Here is an 18,547-nt window from a genome sequence, read left to right as displayed (position 1 = left end):
ACTTGAGATCTTTTTCATAGTTATCAAGCTAAAAGCAAGGCGTGAATCTGACATAACAATAGGATGTAAAGCTCAGATTTATCTCTCAAATATCATCTGAATGAACCTGGAAAAACAACAAAGCACAATTGTGCATGTAAAATTGAGGGAGAAATGTAATAACACACAATTTGATCTTTGTGCCTTTGGCTTTAACCAGCATGCAATAGATAAACAGGATTAAGCCTCAATTCAAATAGCTGGCATAAAAACATAATTTCTGACTCTGCAAAGTTTCAAAATAAACAAGCTCCCTTTTGATCATGGGTTTTGAATCTTTTCTGAAAAGAAAAAAAAAATCTACACACATGCCAAGCTATGAAAATGACAGGTAATGGCTGCTCACTAAAGCAAAAATTAACTTTTGGCAAACAAAGTAGAAATTCATAACCCATCTGACGCCAGTTTGAGAGACCTTCTGGCTATAGAAGGAGGGAGAAATAAATCAGCAGAAAACTGGAACAAGTTTCATCATTCTGACTTTTGTTTCTGAAGTGTCAGATCAGACAGAGTCTTTCAGGCACTCTATGCATCACATTTGCAGATAAACACATTTCTAACTGCTATATGCATTATAACTCATAGAGTTGTATTAAAAAGGTGTTAAGGAAAGTTAAAACAACAGAAAATGGGAATTATTCAGTCAGTAAATAGTCATTGGAGGGAAGAAAATCTCTTTATGACTACAGATTTTATATAATCATCTTCTTGATACTAAGTGAAAAATGTGTGTGTAGTTGAAACGTTTAGTTGAAAAAAATGACAGGGAAAAATTTAAAATCAAATTTAAAAAAAAACAAGCAACAAGAAAAAGCAGCTGTTTTTTTTATGAGCAGTACAGAGGATTTGGAATTTTTCAGACTACAGTGACAAAAAAAACCAACTGAAACAATGTTTCAGTCCATAATTAAATTCCAGAAAAGGCAGTAAAACTTCATGGGCCATAAATTCATTCTTGTTTTTGTCTGGCAGACATTTCCATCTCTTTTGCATCTGTGTGTCTCTCTGCCTTTATGTTCCTCTTCTCCCTCGGCAAAATACTGAACGCTTTCTCATCTGTTAGCCATCCGAATCTACTCTCCTCTCTCCCTCGAGTCCTCATACAACCACTCTGATGCCTCTGCTGGGCTCCACCAGTACCAGCAAGGTTGGAGACGGAGTACATTTCTACCAGACTGTCTGTGGTTTGTGGGAAGAACGACCACAGTGCTGTGGGATGTTACATAGCACCTCAGGACTCACAAATGACCTCACCACAAGTGCTCATCTGCACTGAGGCTACAACTGACCTGCTGCCCTGTGCAGAGACTACTAAAAGTATAGCGACACTGACAGCTGAGTGCTTTTCTGTCAAAGCACTGAGTGCTCTCGATGCATAACAAACATTTGGAAAACCTCATCACAGCACGAGTAGTAGATGTTTCTATAGATTCAGCTCATAGCTGTTTTTAACGCATGATTAATGTTGTTTAATACCATTATCCAGGGATTGCTCATACATCTTAGCAGTTGAAGAAGTGTGCTTAAAAAATATTTTTATTTTGTCTTGCTACAAGTATCCACCGGGCCTGAGTAAATCACTGGTGTCAATCATTGCCACTTCTAAAGTTATTATAGTTACTAGCTTCTAAAACACGACAGCCTCCTCTGCAGAGAGGGACTTTGGAGGCAAAGCTGAAGCACAGCAGAGAGGGAGAAGAAGAACTGATCTGCAAATCGGTCTTTCTCAAGGTAATCAAGTTCTTATTTAAAGTCTTGACAGATTTCAAAAGGTATAATCTGTTTTTAAGATTGGTCTACTGACCTTTTATCCCTTTTATTCCTGTGGTAAAGCTGGAAAAAATGCTTAATATTTGGAGCAGGAGGCTCAAGAGCAAGTATCTGCAGAGACACTCATTACAATGATAAACATCAGATTTGGACCATTTCTGATTTTCGGAAATAAAGTATGGCTGACAAGATCATTGTATCGCTTTTGTGTAAGAGAAATATGAGTTATATTTCCAGAGACACTACAAATGGCAACAAAGATTTCTTAAAAACCATGTGAAAGTAGTCCAAATATAAAAAAATATATACTCATACCACCTGTCATTATAATTTCAGGGATGCAACATATCTCTACTTAATCCTGTCAGTCATGTGAATGACAGAAGGGCTGATATGATCCACAGAGAGAGACATTGACAGTGCTCAAAATAAAAAAAAGATGGAGGGGGGGCAGTGGCAAGATTTTAGAATTGTACATTGTGTGCAAGAGCCATGTCAATGTTCAAAGCAGTACACATGTCAAGATTAACATGTACTGTACGAGTCAGTGATAACTTAATCTAAAGCTGCAGCTTCCCTGGGTTCTTCCTCACATTGCTTTACATAAGAAGAGACGTGCCGAATACAGCTGGATATGTGTCCCTATGGTACAGTAAGCTGCTGGCCCACACACGCTGCAGCAAAATCTGAGTAAATGTGGATTAACATCATGGTGAAACTATGCAAAGCAAATGTGAAGAGAGCTCTACAAATGATAAAGTTGTTGATACTGAGTCTGTCAACATGGGGTCCATCTGCAGTGCCTTGTTTTGAGTACTCGCGGTTACACGGTCATTTATGAATGCTCACTTTCCATCTGCCAGCTTTTTCTGTGAGGTCACAGACATGTTCATTATGTGCTTCACACCAACTCCCAGCAGATCCATTACAAAATCCCCGAGTTGTGGAAATCGATCCGTAATATGCCAGTTGCAGTTTGTCTTTTGAGAGGAGAAAAAAGCTATATTTGCCTGATATGTTTTACAATGTGCACAGTTTTGGAGTTCAAATTCGGAGAGTGTAAGTGGACAACAGGTGGTTCACAAAGGACACAACAGAGAGAGATGACGGAATGCATTACAGATACTCGGCTAGGGTCGGTAGTGGTGGGAGAATCCTACAAGGGAGAAATAATAATTGAACTCACTTAGTTCATCAAAGTGTGTCTCGATGCCGTCAGCTCCAGGCACTGAGCAGATGAGACGAGCTTTCAGAAATGTACTCCACTTGTTTACCAGACAGCAGTGTCCACCATCGTCATTCTGTAAGGCAAATATATAAGAAAAAAAATAAAAATCAACCTCCAAATTATCAAAAAAAATCACTTAAAAGGGAAGACTCAAACAATATGCGACTAACAGCTGTTCGAAACAGGTGGCCAAACTAACTGAAGAGAGACTGTTGTCACTTGGCCTATATGAATAAAGATTAGTTCTGTGTTTCAGCCTGACCAATCTGCATAAGAGGTCAGCCAACTGCTGCTACAAGAGTCAAGAGTAAAGAGTCAAGCCTTGGGAGTAAAGATTTGTGGGTTAGAGTTCAAAACAGTCCAGATGATTTTTGGTGCTTGAAGAAGCAGATTTTGTATGAATTATTACCTTCTGTAATGAAGTCCAAGAAAGCATTTTGTTTTTCATATTTTTTTGTGGACTTTGGGTGTACACAACATTGAGCACGTCTGTTATCGCCAAGAAATTACATAGATTAACTTTTGTCACGCATGAAAAACATTACAGATTCTATTTTATATGTCTTTCTATTAGTACATCACCTTATCTCTGCAATAAGTCCAAAACATACAACACTACAAACTTTTGATGCAGCAATATTGTATTTAACTGAGGGATATAAAGGACACATTTAATAATGAGAATAATCCACTGTGCTCATGTAAGGGTGTTAATGTTAGCGTTTATATCAGAGCACTAAAAATACTTTCACACCAATTACCTTGCATAACTGTGGGCATTTCATCTTTTTCATTATATTTATTTTGAGTTGCATACTTTAAGGATGTATCTAGCCAAGAGTTAGTCTTGTCTTGAAAGGATTTTTCTAAGATCACGAATCGAAGGTTTTGCAGTTTCGACCAAAGCATCACCATTTTGAATATGATAAAACACAGCTCTGGTTTTGAAGGGATGTCTTTGCATGTGTGAACTCACAAGAAAAATTTAGAACAGAATGTATTTTCAAACATAGCTGTTCAGACAAACTTCAAGTGTTTTGTTTTCTGACTTGTAACTGGTGTGTGTGTTAAAGTTTAATACTTTCCAAACTCTGCTCGCTACAGCAGACTTTTCTTCTGGGTCTCAAAGACAGAAAAAACAAGAACATGACAAAGACTGTAACTAACTAAGATAGAGACAAATAAACCTGTCTCTGGTGATTATCAACATGAGCTTTGCTAACTGGTGAGATAACTCACCAAGCAGATTCGCCCAATTCTAGACTGACTCATGGGACTCTGGCCCATCTCAGAGGCTTTCTCTCGAAAGAAGAAGTAGAGCTTGTCATCATTCTTCTCAGCACTGTCTGGGATGAGGTGTGCATGGACAAAAGTGGGATCTGTAGAGAAAAAATAAAAAGCATGCATCATATTTTCACACAGGCTAATTGTTCAAATGTGATTTAATTCAAATGTGACTTGAAATTAACTTTATAAAGACATCCAGAGAGCTGGGGCTTCAATTCAAAATGAACATGCTCACATGTACCTTAAAACAGTTTTTGGTAGCTGTATTCATTCTTCCTGTTCATACTGAATATTAAAAAGATCTAATCTTAATACGTTGCTAGAGTGAACAACAGGGGCACTCAGAGGATGCATATATTTGCCAAGGCAATTCCCCATCTTTCAGTTTTAAAGAAAGCGATCCAGAGCCACATACAACATTTAATAGGTTCCTCTTTTGCCAATGCTCCACCCCAATACAATGTTTTCTGATAATGGTCACAAAATGGTTGTTTTTGCATAATATAGCTGACAAATGGCCCAAAAACAGCAATAATCACATGCCATGAAGGACAAAGTACATAGCCCACATTCAGGAAGAAATGATCTTTTAAAAATCCCCTTAGGGTGCGTTCAGACCGGACGCGGCGCGAATTTTCGAGTTGCGTTACTCACGCAAGTTTTGCCGCGGGTGTAGTTGAATTTACTCGCTTTATTTGCGCGAGTAAACAACGAGCGAATTTTCGCTCAAGGGGCTATTTGGCGCCAATCCCTCCATTTCATTCTCTCATCAACCATGGCTGATATAAGTACCATCGCGTCCTCGTACCTGCTGTGGCAGTCCGAGATTCGTCGGAAACGCACACGCCGTCGTGTCTGGGTCAGTGACATCATCCGGAGGTGCACTCAGCTCGGAGAATTTCACCGCCTTCTCCAGGAGTTGCGTCAGGATGACGGCCGCTTCCAAGCGGTATTTCAGGCTCACCAGGACCCAGTTTGATGACCTGCTCGGGAGGATCGGTGCCGTGATCTCTCGGCAGGACACCAACTACAGGCGCTCCATTTCAGCTGCGGAGCGCCTGTCCATCTGTCTCCGGTGAGTGGCAGATAAATCAATTAAAAAGATCCCGGGACGCATGACGTCACTGTCGTCCAGAATCTCAATGCTGATAGGCTGTCGTGACGCGAATATTTCGCCAAAGTTGGATTTTCTGAACTTGCGCGAATTCGCGTCTTGTCATTCGTGCGGCGGTATTCGCATCATTCGCGTCTTTGCATTGACTTTGTATGTAATCACGTCGCGCGAAAAATTCGCGCCGCGTCATGTCTGAACGCACCGTTAATGTTCAGGTAACATATCAAATAGGTATGTTCCATAGTTACAGGAGAAGGTTTAGTGTGAAATTGAATCTGTGTGGTTTCCTGGAGAAAGTTTCTTTGGAAAGGACTGGAGAGGTGGTGATAACACAAATTGGTGATTTTGTCATAAAACTGCTGAACCATGAAATTTGCACACAGAACGAGGGGTGTGGATCTTCTAAAAGGTGTATCAAGGAAAATCTGTTGCAGTTTACACATGACTACCTGACAATTGCTTTTAAAAAGAAAAACTGAAAAGTGAATATTATCCTTTAAGCCTCTACAAAAGCAGTAAACCTAAAGAACAATGCTAAGAAACAAAAGAGCTCTTCAGTTCTGTTTCCATTTCACCTAATGTGATTAAAGAGAAAATACATACATTTGACAAGTGACAGTGACATCCTAGTGCACTCCCACTGGCTGATCTACTGGGTAACCACTGGCTTCACAGCACAGAGAGCCCATCCCTACTGTGAAAGATCAGGGTCCCAAATGGGGACAAACCAAAAAGCAGACAGAGCGGGAGTAATCAGCACCCCTGTAATGTGGGGGAGGGGTAGTAGCCGAAAGATTTCACATGACTGATTAGCAGGACTCAGGTGTCCTGATTCAGTGCATCACTGGCAGGGGACTGTTGTCAGGGCAACAGGGTCAGTGGAAAATCTGGGATCCAGCAACACTGAGGGGAACCGGCCATTGATTTGGCAACGTCATCTGAAAGCACCCGAACAGCAGTTATGTTACTGTGACAATCATGGTTCGTTGCAGAGTGAAGGCTACTCTGAGTCAATATTGACATTCATTAATTGCCTCCTGCTACTCGACTGACCCTGCCACTACAGGCATGTAGATTATTAGTATGGTTGATTTGTTGTTTTGAATCAAAGGTTTACTGGGTCAGGTGAAGCAGGTTGGAAAGAACAACATTCTGCAGGAATGCTATGAGGAAGCTACTACTGGGAAGTCGTGTACAACATTAAAGCAACATTACGACTTTAAGTTGCCGATGCATAAATTAAAAATGGCATGGAGAGACATTGGTGAAAGAATAAAGCCGGATGCAGTCCAAGCTGTGAGTTGAGACGTTACCATTTAACCATCTGGAGTTGTACTGATCGGTCCTCATGGCTGTCTGCTTCCCCAGAGTACGGAAGATAGCAGAGTCTGTTCCCATGAAATCAATGTAGACTCCTGCATAGAGCTCTCCATCTGTCAGTCACACAGCAAGAAAAGGTGGAAGCAAAATGATTACGAAGAATGAAAACATTCTTGGGTTAATGTACAGAACATGCTGTCCATCAAGTCTGATTAGAACATCTTTAGAAAGTTGAATAATCCCTCAGGGATTCATCAAAATGATACCATGTGCAGCAGCTGTGGCCATTCAAGGTAAGGAATGCATTTTAAGTCTACACGATGACAGAGAAGTGCCAAAATACATCACTCTGACTAATCGTGCTCAGTTCACAAGGCTATGTTTGAGTTAAAAATGTTGATCTCATAAGAATAGTAATATTGCAATCATACTCATAGATAGCGTAATCACAAAGGACAGCCACACTTAGAAAAACAATTTCATCTCAGCTGGATTGATGTTGTAAAGGCCTGAGGTCACTGAAAGCCAGCTTCACTTCAGCCATAACATTAAGACCACCTGCTAAATTTTGTGCAGGCCCACTCATGCTGCTAAACAGCTCTGACTAGTGGGGGCATCGACAGGGGACATGTGGGGGTGTCTGGTACCAGAAAAATTAGCTGATCCAATAGGTCTTATGGGTTTGTAGGTGGGGCCTCTGGCACCCCACAGACGCTCAATCAGATAACAATCTGGAGAGTTTAGAGGCCAGGTGAACACCCTGTGCTCTAGAGCCCGTCCTGAACAGTTTTGTGGTGTTGAGAGACACACCGTCTTGCTGGTGGAGACCGTTGCCACAGAGTTCTGTACTAGGTCTGCAACAATGTTTAGATAAATAGTACGTATCAATATAACAATCACATGAATGCTAGGACCCAAGGTTTCTAATACTGCATTGTAAGATGATGATCCAAGTTGCTCCCTTCATCCAGCAGTGGTTTTAATGGTTTGGTTAATCAGCGTTTGTTTAGCCTGAACAATGGCATAAGTAAAAAATGCTGTGTCGTTTTTTTTTTTTTATGCCTTTAATGGATAGACAGTTGGAGAGAAAGACAGGAAGCAGGTGGCAGAGAGATAGGGAAGACATGCAGCACAGGGCCGTCCGGTGCGGGACTCAAACCGGGGCCAGCTGCAGTGAGGACTGTAGCCTCTGTACATGGGGTGGCTGCTTAACCCACTACGCCACCGACCACCCCCGTTTTTTTTTTTTTAATGCTAAACCGTTTTTCTCAAGTCAGCTATCACTGAGCTGACACGTCCTGCACACTCAGACATACACAAAGGGCAGGAGGTCACTTATCAACAATCCCGGCTGACCACCTGTAAGCTGCTGACAACAAAAGACCACTCATGAACATGACAACGCAAACATCCGTCTGATCAGAGAAGTGGCTCCTGATAAACTACCAAACCCCCAAACAACTATTGTTGAATGATGAATTGCTTTATATCATTTGACACAAATGCCAGATATTCTCTGGTTTCAGCCTCCAAATAAGATGATTTGTTCTTCATTTTGTCCTACTGTAAAGGGAATTGCTTTGCTTTTGGACTGTCGGTTGGACAACACAAGAAGTTTATTTTTTTCCTTTGCCGTTTATTTAGAATGATTGAGGGATAAAGCAACAAAATGCCTGACAGATAGATAAAAGAGTTTATCACCATACAACAGCTGCTGCTGAGAACTTAATGAGCTTATCATTTTAAAGCAACATTGATTGGTTACAAACAATCCTTTTGAGACATGCACTTGCAAACCAGAGACAATCTACAGTTTTTCACAGTCAGTTTCTATATCTGTCTGCATATGTGTAAAAGAGAAAAAAAGGATTTACTCACTGATCAAAGCAGAGACACTGTTAAGTTTAGGGTCATAGGGACATTTTCCTTTCCCAGAGTCCACTTTACCAGGTTCAAGACGGAAAATATATTCCTGTGATGGAGAGAGGTATTAAGGAATGTTTGTGTGTGTTTGGATTCATTATTTACTTCACACGGTTATTTAGATGTTTGAAAGAGTTTTTAATGGCAACAGTAAAACTAACAATGAGAGCAGCTGGTTAACACAGTAACAATGATGAGCTGTGAGATGTGACCCTTAAGGCACTGAATAAACACTCACTCACAGCACTATTGGCTCTGCTGAGGGGGGAAAAAGGCACACAAAGCCAGTTATCAATGAGATGGATTGGTGGAGGAAAATGCAGGGAGCAGTCCAAGACTCATCCACCATGCTTCTGATGTTAGTAGCCTTAACAATTTTTCATTTTTCCACAGCGCAAGCGAACATGTTGAACATCTGTGTCAACACTGATGTTTCAGTAATGTCTGAGAGGTAGGAAATATGTTTGGCAGAGCAGAGTTAAAGTCAAAGTTATGGTTATAACCTGTACTTGGAAGTTACCTTGAGATACATTATAATTCAGAAAGGTGCGGCCATGAAAACATTAGCATTTGAATAAATCAGTAAAGTGAAAGTTTGAGACTGGACTCAAAATGTAAAATAAAAAACAATATGCAGTGTTGGTGTGTCCACATTTACAGCTTAATATGAATAGTGTGAAAGGGGTTTAATTATTTCACAATGTGCGTGTTTATTTGTGTGAGATCACGCTTAGCAGGCGTTAAAAGACAGATGGCATTAAAATATAGACTTCTTTTTTGTTGAGTGCTACATGAGGGAAGGTTGTTTTCCACATAAATACTACATTCATGTGAACATTTGGACATAGTTGTTTGGAAACTCAGGAAGTCAACAAGCTGCCTTATTGACCCAAGATATGAAAAAAATTGTATTCTTTTCAGCAACATTATTCCCATTTTTTCCAACTGTGACCAAGGAAAAGTACTCCAGGTGGGCATCGAACCCTACAAAACTCCTCCAGCCCACCTGTGCCTTCAAAGGCTCTGATGTAGTGGTGTAGTCTGCTGCTCGACTTGTTCTCCCTCCAGACTGAGTTGCCTGTAGGTTGTGGAACCCCTAAAAACAGAGACATGGCACAGTGGGCCATCTCATTATCAACATTCCACAGCCCAGATAAAGGCAAAATCAACTGACGATGACCTTGACGTTAACTGAAGAAGAAAACAAGTAAGTGGAGAAATCATGTAGACTCAACAAAGGTGAGGAGTTCTGAAAGATGGAAACACCAATATTAAAGAAGTTCAACGTGAAAGTCAAGGTGGAGTGAAGAGAGCCTGGTGGGTGGTTTGCAATCATTTTGTAACCACACTGGATTAGACTCAGTTTCATGCAAACACAGCTGTAAACTTCATGCAAAAACCATGCAGTACTGAGAAAGAGAGCAGAAAAAGAAAATGAAACAATAATAGATTATACAATCATGTCAAATAACATAAAGAGTACAGCACTCAGGCAAAAATAATTACAGTAACAGATACGACTACATGTAATTTCACATAGAGCTGGCACAAGCTTTCCGAGAAAGTTGGGACATTGTGTAAAATGAAAATAAAATTGACTGCAATCATGTGTAAGAAGACCTAAAAAAAAAAAAAATCTTATATGAAGCCAGACTGGAGAACATTTCACTTTAAAATTGACAGCTGGTCTCTTCAGTTTAGAAATGCCAACTGAATGTTGCTGCCCCATTATTTCTGAAATATACTGGTGGTGACATTAAGTTTGAATACATTTTGAAACAAGATATATATATCTATATATATATATAGATATATATATGATATAAAATATTTCTTATTTCTCAGTTTCAGCATTTTAGATGTTGTCCCTCTGTTCTATTTTCAGTTAAGTTAATGGAATAGGACACTTGTTCATCACTTTGTTCACTCAGCAATTACATTTTGCACAGCAGCCCAACTTTATTTGGAAACTGAGCTGTTTAACTATGCATTTTGAATTTTTAACATTCATGATGACATAACAATGTCAAAAAGGCACATAGAATTACTGCAAATAACGCAAAGAAGTTTGCATTAATCACAGACTAAAGCTATTTCAAGCCTGCTGTGTAACCGGGGGAAGAATTTCTGAACAAGTGGTTTGTGTTTACATCTACTCTTACAGAGAAAAATCTTTACAGTGTGAAGTATCACAACATTTGTGCCTCAGGGGAGAAACTGAATGACAAGAGCAGACTGGCCTTTACATTGAAATCTGAACCCTCCATTTGAACAGTGAGACTAAACAGTCAGAGTGGTGAATGCAAGTGTGCCTGCTATAACTGAGCCGACAGCTGCTGTCGCTCAGCGTGGCCGTTCAGCAAGTAAGGGATGGAGGACGGGACAGAGGGAGGGGTAAGCTACAAGGCTGGTGATGGATGAGAGGCTTCAACAGTAATGATGGCCTTTCATGGGCTCTCAGCCAGACAGACAGAAAGACAGGCCACAGGCTCTGCTGTGTGTAAACAGGTGAGGTGGGGAGGAGGGACCCCGAGGAGGAGAATTTAACAGATATCATGTCACCATACTATTCCCAGGTGTAAGAGAAGATTGGAGCCTAAATAATTTCTAAGCAGTGCCAGTTAGGTATCTTACCAACGACAATTTTGAAATAATAATAGAAATCTGAAGCGAACGAGCCATGAGGTAGTGAAATTGTGCGAATCAATGAAAACTGAGAGGCAGAAAATGATGGAAGAGAGGCATGGAGCATGAAACTGAGGGGCAGGCACAGAAGGGGACTCTCTGACTTGAGGTTGATTGACTGATATGGTTCTTTAAGAACTAGAAAGTAAAGGTCAGAATGTCTCCACGGATGCCTACTTGTGTCTTTGGTTACCTGTGACCTGCGTCCTCGGTCCACATATGTGCAGATGGGGTTGTAAGCGCCTGTTCCACACACATACAGGTGGGTCCGGTTCCACGACTCAATCAGACGGATGAAGTTTCCACATTCCCCCTGAGGGAAAACAAAACAAAATGCAACAGGATTAGGTAGACTAATTGAAAGAAAAAAAAATCTGCTCATGAAAAAGCAATAGAATAATAAGGGTTACATAATACATAATGCCCCAGATTTTTTGGTTAATAACTCTTCTGCCTGGCTTAAAACCATCACATCTATCACTTCCTCATATGGCTCGCTCGCATTTTGCAGCTTAGTTCCCTGGCCCAGCCTTCACATCAGACCACACTGTTAGAGTGAAAATGTTTCCAAACACCATTTAAGTTTGTGGCAGAAACCAAGAATCGTGGTGCCTCTGGGACGTGACGAGCATTTGCTGCAGGGATTGAGGTTAAACACAATTCAAACTTGAAAAATGAAAACATGTTTGGTCAGACCAAACAGGATGACTGAAAGAAAATGTTGGTTTTATTAAAAGAAAAATGTATCCAGCACATTAAGACATTTAGATTTTTCATTTAGCATGTTTTTGAGTGATGAAAGTTTAAACAAGGACCTTTTCCTTTTAGCGCTGAAGACAAAGAGGCGGTGCTGGTGAAAGCAGCTTTACACTTTTAGGTCTTTCAACTCTTTGTGTGTCTGACCAGCTGTCCGTCCTCTTGGTCTAAATCCCACCAAATCGTGCATCCAACTACAGAAATGAAGATATTTGTTTGGATTTGTCCATCATATTTTCTGTTGGTGACAGCTGGTGAAAAAGAAAGGATGTACTAGTACAAAAAAAAAAAAGAATTGTATGCAGGATGGGGGTATGAGCCATTTTGGCAGATCTTAGCAACACAACAGATGCACAAGTCAGAGGTTTCAGAGAATGTGTTTTTGTGCGTGAGTCTGTGTGTGTGTGTGTGTTTACAAATGTGGGTCTGTGTGTATTATTCAGCGAGCTGTTGTGCTCCCCCACAGTGAACACGGCGGGGATGATTGCCTTTGACCTCCTGCCTGAAACGATGTCCCCTCTGAATTGCTGTTGAATTGTCATCATCTGTCATTCAGTAAGGAGAAGCCATTGCCAAGATATCTTGCAGTAGCCAATTTTATTTCTTCTTCCAGTGATGAAATTTCAAACCCACCTCTAATGCACATGCACACACGTACTCTCTCTCTCACACACACACACACACACACACATGCTCACAGGAATATATACGTAGGCCAATACAATGCAGCCGCAGGCCGTGAGCAGCACGGGTCACCAAACACGCATAAATGAACATTCCAGTTGGATAAACAACAGCATTTGCTCCCTACTAGCAGGAGAGAGCAGGGCTATTAGCCAGAGGCTCATCACTCGTACAATGCTCATAACTTCTGCAAGCCTTCACCCTAAGCCTCTCGGATAAAACAACTGCGCGTGTTTTTCAGGGCGGGGTGGTTCAATGTGTGAACTAAATCAAAAGAGATGGATCTGTTTTTCGTATGAATTTCAATGATGAGTTTCCATCTCTTCCTTGTGGGAGCTGCACAGGTGGTGGCTGTGTTTGAACGTCTGAATCCTATTAACACTTCAGACGGGCTGGTCGTCACCACTGGCAGCTCAATTTTGTCTGCTTGTCTGGACAACAGAGGGTAAAATAAGATTCTGTTAAAAGATAATTAAACATAAATATCTACTGTTTAATATGTATGAGAAACGACAAGGTGAAAACAGGCTTCCAGCTCTCACTGAAGACGACTCAATGTTAGACATTTTGAGTTGCTCCAAGAGCTTAATTGGTGACAGCTGTACGCAATCAGCAATCAGGGATGCAAAAGACAGTAAATAAGAGCTCCATAGCAAGTGGCACACTGGTAGGAGGTTTAAGATGTCCTTTACCGACCCACAGAACCACATTTAAAGCATCATTTTTAATTTTACACAGAGGTATTGTGGTGTAAAATGTTTAAATGTGAGGGTAAAAAAGAAAAAAGCTTCAAACCCTTGCTTTAATCAGCTGTTACAGAGAGGCAATCAATAAAATATCCAGTGTTTTCTCCAACAAAGGGATAGGTGACAATTTTAGCGATAAATGATTAATGTACAACAGACAAAATGCAGAAAACAAAGACATGAAGCTCCCTAATTTTTCTTTTCACTAGTCTGTAAGAGGACAAATTAGGGAAACAAAACGGAGAAGAGTAAATTGTCCCACACTTTTCGCTCTTGTTGTGATTTATAAAAACAAATGGTTGATGTTTCGATCAATTCAGGGGATAAGTAGTCTTATTCAAGCACCGTGTCATTTTAAGGTAGATATTTCTGGAGAAAGATTATTGTGACCTAAACACTGACTTTATATTGACAAATTAATGCAAAAATAGGAAATACGGTAAGTGTGCTGAAATTTCTTTTAAATGGACTTTTAGGGAATCCATTCCTGTCTCCATGAAATAGGTTAAGCAACTTCCCGTCAAAAGACAAAGAAATTGCCCAAAATCTTAAAAAAGCATACAGCAGCACAGCCTGTATTGCCTTTCCTGTATTGTTTAGTCTATAAAGTTTCAGAACTTTTGGCAAGACAAGGCAACTTTATTTCTAGAGCACAATTTGTACATTGTACTATACAATCTTCTAGAGCCCAATGTCACGCTTACAGATCGGTAGATCATATCTTTAGATTTGAACAATTGAAACCAAGAAAAGCCAGGAATAATTATTCATTCAGTAGGCACTAACACAATCATTTAATGAAAAATAAAATTGTTGTCTTGTTTGTGTTGGCGATTACTCACATTGGTGTCTTTCCCTGACAAGATACATTCAGTCTTCCTCTGGGGTGCGACAGGCCAGTGGATCTGCCAGGGAAAAATAAACGAGATGGTTAAACTTGTGTTGGGCTTTCCCAGTTTAACATGTACGTGGAACCTTTCTTACTATGAGCGGCTCCTTGTTGATGTCGTGCAGATCCAAAGAAAGGATATAATCTTTGCTGCCCACATACATGCGGTCATGGTCTTCATCCATGCGAAGGATCCGATAGTCGGTTGAGTTGAGTAGAAAAGAGAAGTGGTGAGCGGTGCCGGTAGACTTTAACTCTATAAAAAGGACCAGAAAGACAAAAAATTAATGGTTTTGTCCAAACTGTGCCTGTAATTACTGGAAGAATGACACACAATGAAAGTGGAAAACAGAAACCTTAGACACAGTCACAGAAGCTGTGTAAGCCGCTATTTTTTTTAGCGCACAGACACACAGAGTATATTAATGTCTGTTGCATGGTAGTATGCTAATGATCCCAAATCCTTCAATCAGACTCTACTAAATTAATTTAGTAAAGCTGTTTGGTCCTCTCCTCCCCCCAAATTACATCCTGTTTTAATGGGGTTATAGATAGACTAAATCTGGTTAATGACAGGCTTGACAAAAGAAAGAAGACATTATTTGACTCTACTGAGTATGACCTGAAAAGCAATGGACAAGCAGTATATCAGTCACCGGTTATGACAAGTGTAAGAAGTCACATGACATGCTTTACTTTACAAAAGGCCGATTGTTGATCATGTCCAGGACCTGCCAGTGCGACCCTATTTTTCAGAGCTATTAAGCTGTGAGGAAGAGGACTTTGCTTTAATCTCTTCTTCTGAATTCTCTGAGTCAACAAGAGGAAATATGTCGAGTGTTCACAGACCTCCTCCACATCACGGTTAAAGATTTTAAAATAAACTTCTCTGAGGTGGCTCACATACTGCTCTGGGCAGATCCCCAGTGTGTTAATGTAAATTCAAGCTACAATTGGGGTGTGAGGGGATATAAGTGGGGATCTAGTGAATAGAAAGCAGCTTTTATCCCTGTCCTCCTTCTACCTGCTTAGCTGTTAAAGAAACTCTGCTTTGCCATCTCTCTTTCAAACTTCTCTTGGGAAAGTGGAGATTAAGAAAACTGAGCCTGCACTTATGCTGCTCCATTTGTTGAGATAACTTGAGGATTCGGTGAAGGACCTGTTCAAGTTCCACTTTAATGGGACCAGACAAATGCCCCTAGTGTTCAGTGTTGCCAAGTCCTCTGATGTTGGCCCTGATGTTGGCCAAGGCCTCTGATAATGATAATAATAAAAAAAGACTCAGAGCTTCTTTCCCTAACCAGGGATGGCAGAAAGTCTTCCTACTTCCAGGCAGTAAAAAACAGCATGAAACTCTGCACCTGAATAGCACATGTTGAAGTACTGACATGAATCCTCTCCAAGAAAGCCTCTCAGCTGCTGCTTTGCTGAGCTCCCTCAGACACTGTGAAATGCTGCTGTCATGGTGCAGCACCCTGACAAGCAGGTAATAAACAGAAATAGATACGGCTGTCATGCTTAATTCTCAAAATTTACATTCAAAAACATATGCTTAAATATTTTTTCCCTCTCTCATGGAAACAGAAATATTTTAGTGTACTACTATATTGTGGTGATATGGTCATTTCAGGGTTTAATTTCTAAAATTCAGTTCTAAGAAGATTACTTGCTGAGGGGTCAATTTTTTAGTGTGTTTGCATGAGGAATTCCAGGAAACACTGCAGAGGGTAATCCTGAATTCCAGTCTATATTTTGATCTCATTCATGTCAGCCTCACGGTTCAGTCCTCCAGCCGTATCACAGCTGCATTAAGAAACATCTCTCCCTGCTGATTATCATTTAAAGCAAAAGAAGCAGTAAAATCAGTCATTTCTACATTTCATTGACAGCAGGCTATTTTAAGTTATTATTCCAGTTATTGTTGTATGTTGTTTGGTCTGGAAAGCACCAACGACTTCGAAACCTTGGTGTGACATACAGTTGTTTTAATAACACTACAAAAAATGCTAATTATTGATCAGAGAAAATAAATAGGGGGTTTCTTGGATCTTGGACTATATGAAAAGTGAAGTGCTAAATAATACATTTCCATTAACTGGTATTCAGTCCGACATAGTCACAGATATTTACCAGCTCCACCTCCAATCAGAGTAACACTAGATTCAGGTTTCCATGGTCATTTTCACTGAGTTGGACCAGCTTACTTTATCTATACAGAAACACATGTGGATGGACTGATATGACTCATACGGAGGGTCTGAAACTGACGGCAACAACTTATGGACAAAAAGAGACGAGACTGAAAGCTGGCAGCTCACTCTCAGGGCTGATCTGTGGGTGTAGAGGTCTGTGGTCCAGTCAAAAATAATAAAATAACCAAATTATCTCAGCAAGGTCGTACTTGACAGAAACTGTGGTCCAACATGTAGGAAACACTGCAGCTTGTCATAGCTGACAGGCTTGTTGGTTACTGGACTGGTTCCGAATACAATGTAGCCCCTACTGAGGATGAACATGCTACAACTGGCAGGGAAAGGAGTTAACTGGATTGTTTTAGCAGATGAACCCATGTTAAATATACACATTTAAAGGCAGTATTTTTGGTATAAAAGTGCCATTGGAATAGCCCAAGGACATTGATATGCACTGTTGAAATTATCATTAAGTAAGGTGTAGAATGCACCTAAATGGTGTTATTTTTCACTGTTTTAACCAGAGCCATTCTTACTACAGCTATTGTAAATTTAGCATGAATTACGACTTCATAAGTTCGACTTCATAAACTTCATTGTGCTTTCCCCAAATATTGTCACTTCTGCTTCCAAAAAAACTGAGATGTGACAGCCAAATGTCAAACTTGAGGCTTCATAATGGTTTGATCCACAAACCATTGGGAAACCTCATGGTGGTTACCTCCTCCTCTATGGTTTGGCTGCCATACTTGTCTTCAACAGAAAATTTAACAGTTTGCTTCCAGCAGTATGAGCATTAAAGTGTACAAGACATCTGGAATTCTAATTCTGACAGTTTATCGCCCAGTTCATATCATATCATTTCAGGGCTGCAACGTTATTACATCCTACTGAAAACACCATAAAGTACTGTACCTACTCATCTACATACCACACAAAAACAGATGGAGAGCATCCTCAAACAGTAAAGAACCATCCTTTCTCTATCCTCATCTTCGACTGTTCCTCAGCCACACCCTCAGCCAGGATTCTTTTCTGACCAAGTCAGTGGTTGAAGGATATAGGAGCTTCCGGGACAGCTCTCGCCAGTGAATGATCAATATTTACCACCTGTGAGCTAATTTTTATACTCAAGGGCACCAAAATGTGAATTTCCAGGTTGTGACTGGCTGCCACAAGTCCAACACTTAGGTCACTACAAACGAGACTTGACAGGCAGACTAACAGATGACCTAATATATTTCAAGTAAACATTTGCCACGACATATTACGCATTAGCAGCAACCAACTCTCGGTGTCTGACAGCCTGCTATTTTTCTTTCATGGTTTTCCAGTCGGGATCACTGGACCAATGTCTTTCATGTTTGAAGCAAACCACATTTCATACTGACAAACAAATGGAACCATTTCAAAATTAAACAAATATGATATCAATAAAAATCTGCAAGCTAGATATTATGCCCAATTGTGGTTTGAACAAGTTTTCTTCACCCAACAATCACAGATTTATTGCCTAATTATTCAAAATGAGAGACCGTTGGCAGATAATGGAAAAAGATGTTTGATGTAAATTATAGTGAAGAAGAAAACAAATCATCTTTTTATGGAGTTCTGCAGACTCTTTAAAAAGGAATTAAGATGCCAAACCAGGCCAGTATGTAAACTTGTGTAAAGGGACTGATTCATGCACATGCTTAATCAGAAGATACTTTTTTTTTTTTGAACACATTCCAATACTTTAACAAGATTCAACTCAGTTGTAGCAGAAATGTGTGGGACGTGATAGGGGAAACATGACCGAACAGACAGAGTGCACGTAGCAGCAAGAGGACTACATGTGATTGTCTCCTACTTACACTCATGAAGAATACATGTGACATGTGTTGCTGATGTTATATGTCCACATGAGCCGTT

General features: G+C 40.2%; 1 protein-coding gene across 4 annotated transcripts in view; it reads right to left on the bottom strand.

The window, feature by feature from the left end:
• Positions 1-18,547, bottom strand: part of sema3fa (sema domain, immunoglobulin domain (Ig), short basic domain, secreted, (semaphorin) 3Fa) — a 51,325-nt gene that overhangs the window by 7,267 nt on the left and 25,511 nt on the right. For 2 of the 4 annotated variants that reach the window (XM_075461240.1, XM_075461241.1), the window contains exons 3-10: positions 14,537-14,697; positions 14,395-14,457; positions 11,560-11,679; positions 9,688-9,777; positions 8,637-8,730; positions 6,752-6,871; positions 4,277-4,416; positions 2,996-3,110 (exon numbers count right to left, since the gene is read on the bottom strand). In XM_075461240.1, the coding sequence (XP_075317355.1) occupies positions 2,996-3,110; positions 4,277-4,416; positions 6,752-6,871; positions 8,637-8,730; positions 9,688-9,777; positions 11,560-11,679; positions 14,395-14,457; positions 14,537-14,697 (903 nt within the window). The remainder of the gene's footprint in view (positions 1-2,995; positions 3,111-4,276; positions 4,417-6,751; positions 6,872-8,636; positions 8,731-9,687; positions 9,778-11,559; positions 11,680-14,394; positions 14,458-14,536; positions 14,698-18,547) is intronic. The other 2 variants (XM_075461242.1, XM_075461244.1) reach the window with 1 other exon arrangement.

The sequence above is a fragment of the Odontesthes bonariensis genome, chromosome 3 (assembly GCF_027942865.1).
Source record: "Odontesthes bonariensis isolate fOdoBon6 chromosome 3, fOdoBon6.hap1, whole genome shotgun sequence".
Classification (NCBI taxonomy): domain Eukaryota; kingdom Metazoa; phylum Chordata; class Actinopteri; order Atheriniformes; family Atherinopsidae; genus Odontesthes; species Odontesthes bonariensis.
This window is presented reverse-complemented; position numbering and strand designations above follow the sequence as displayed.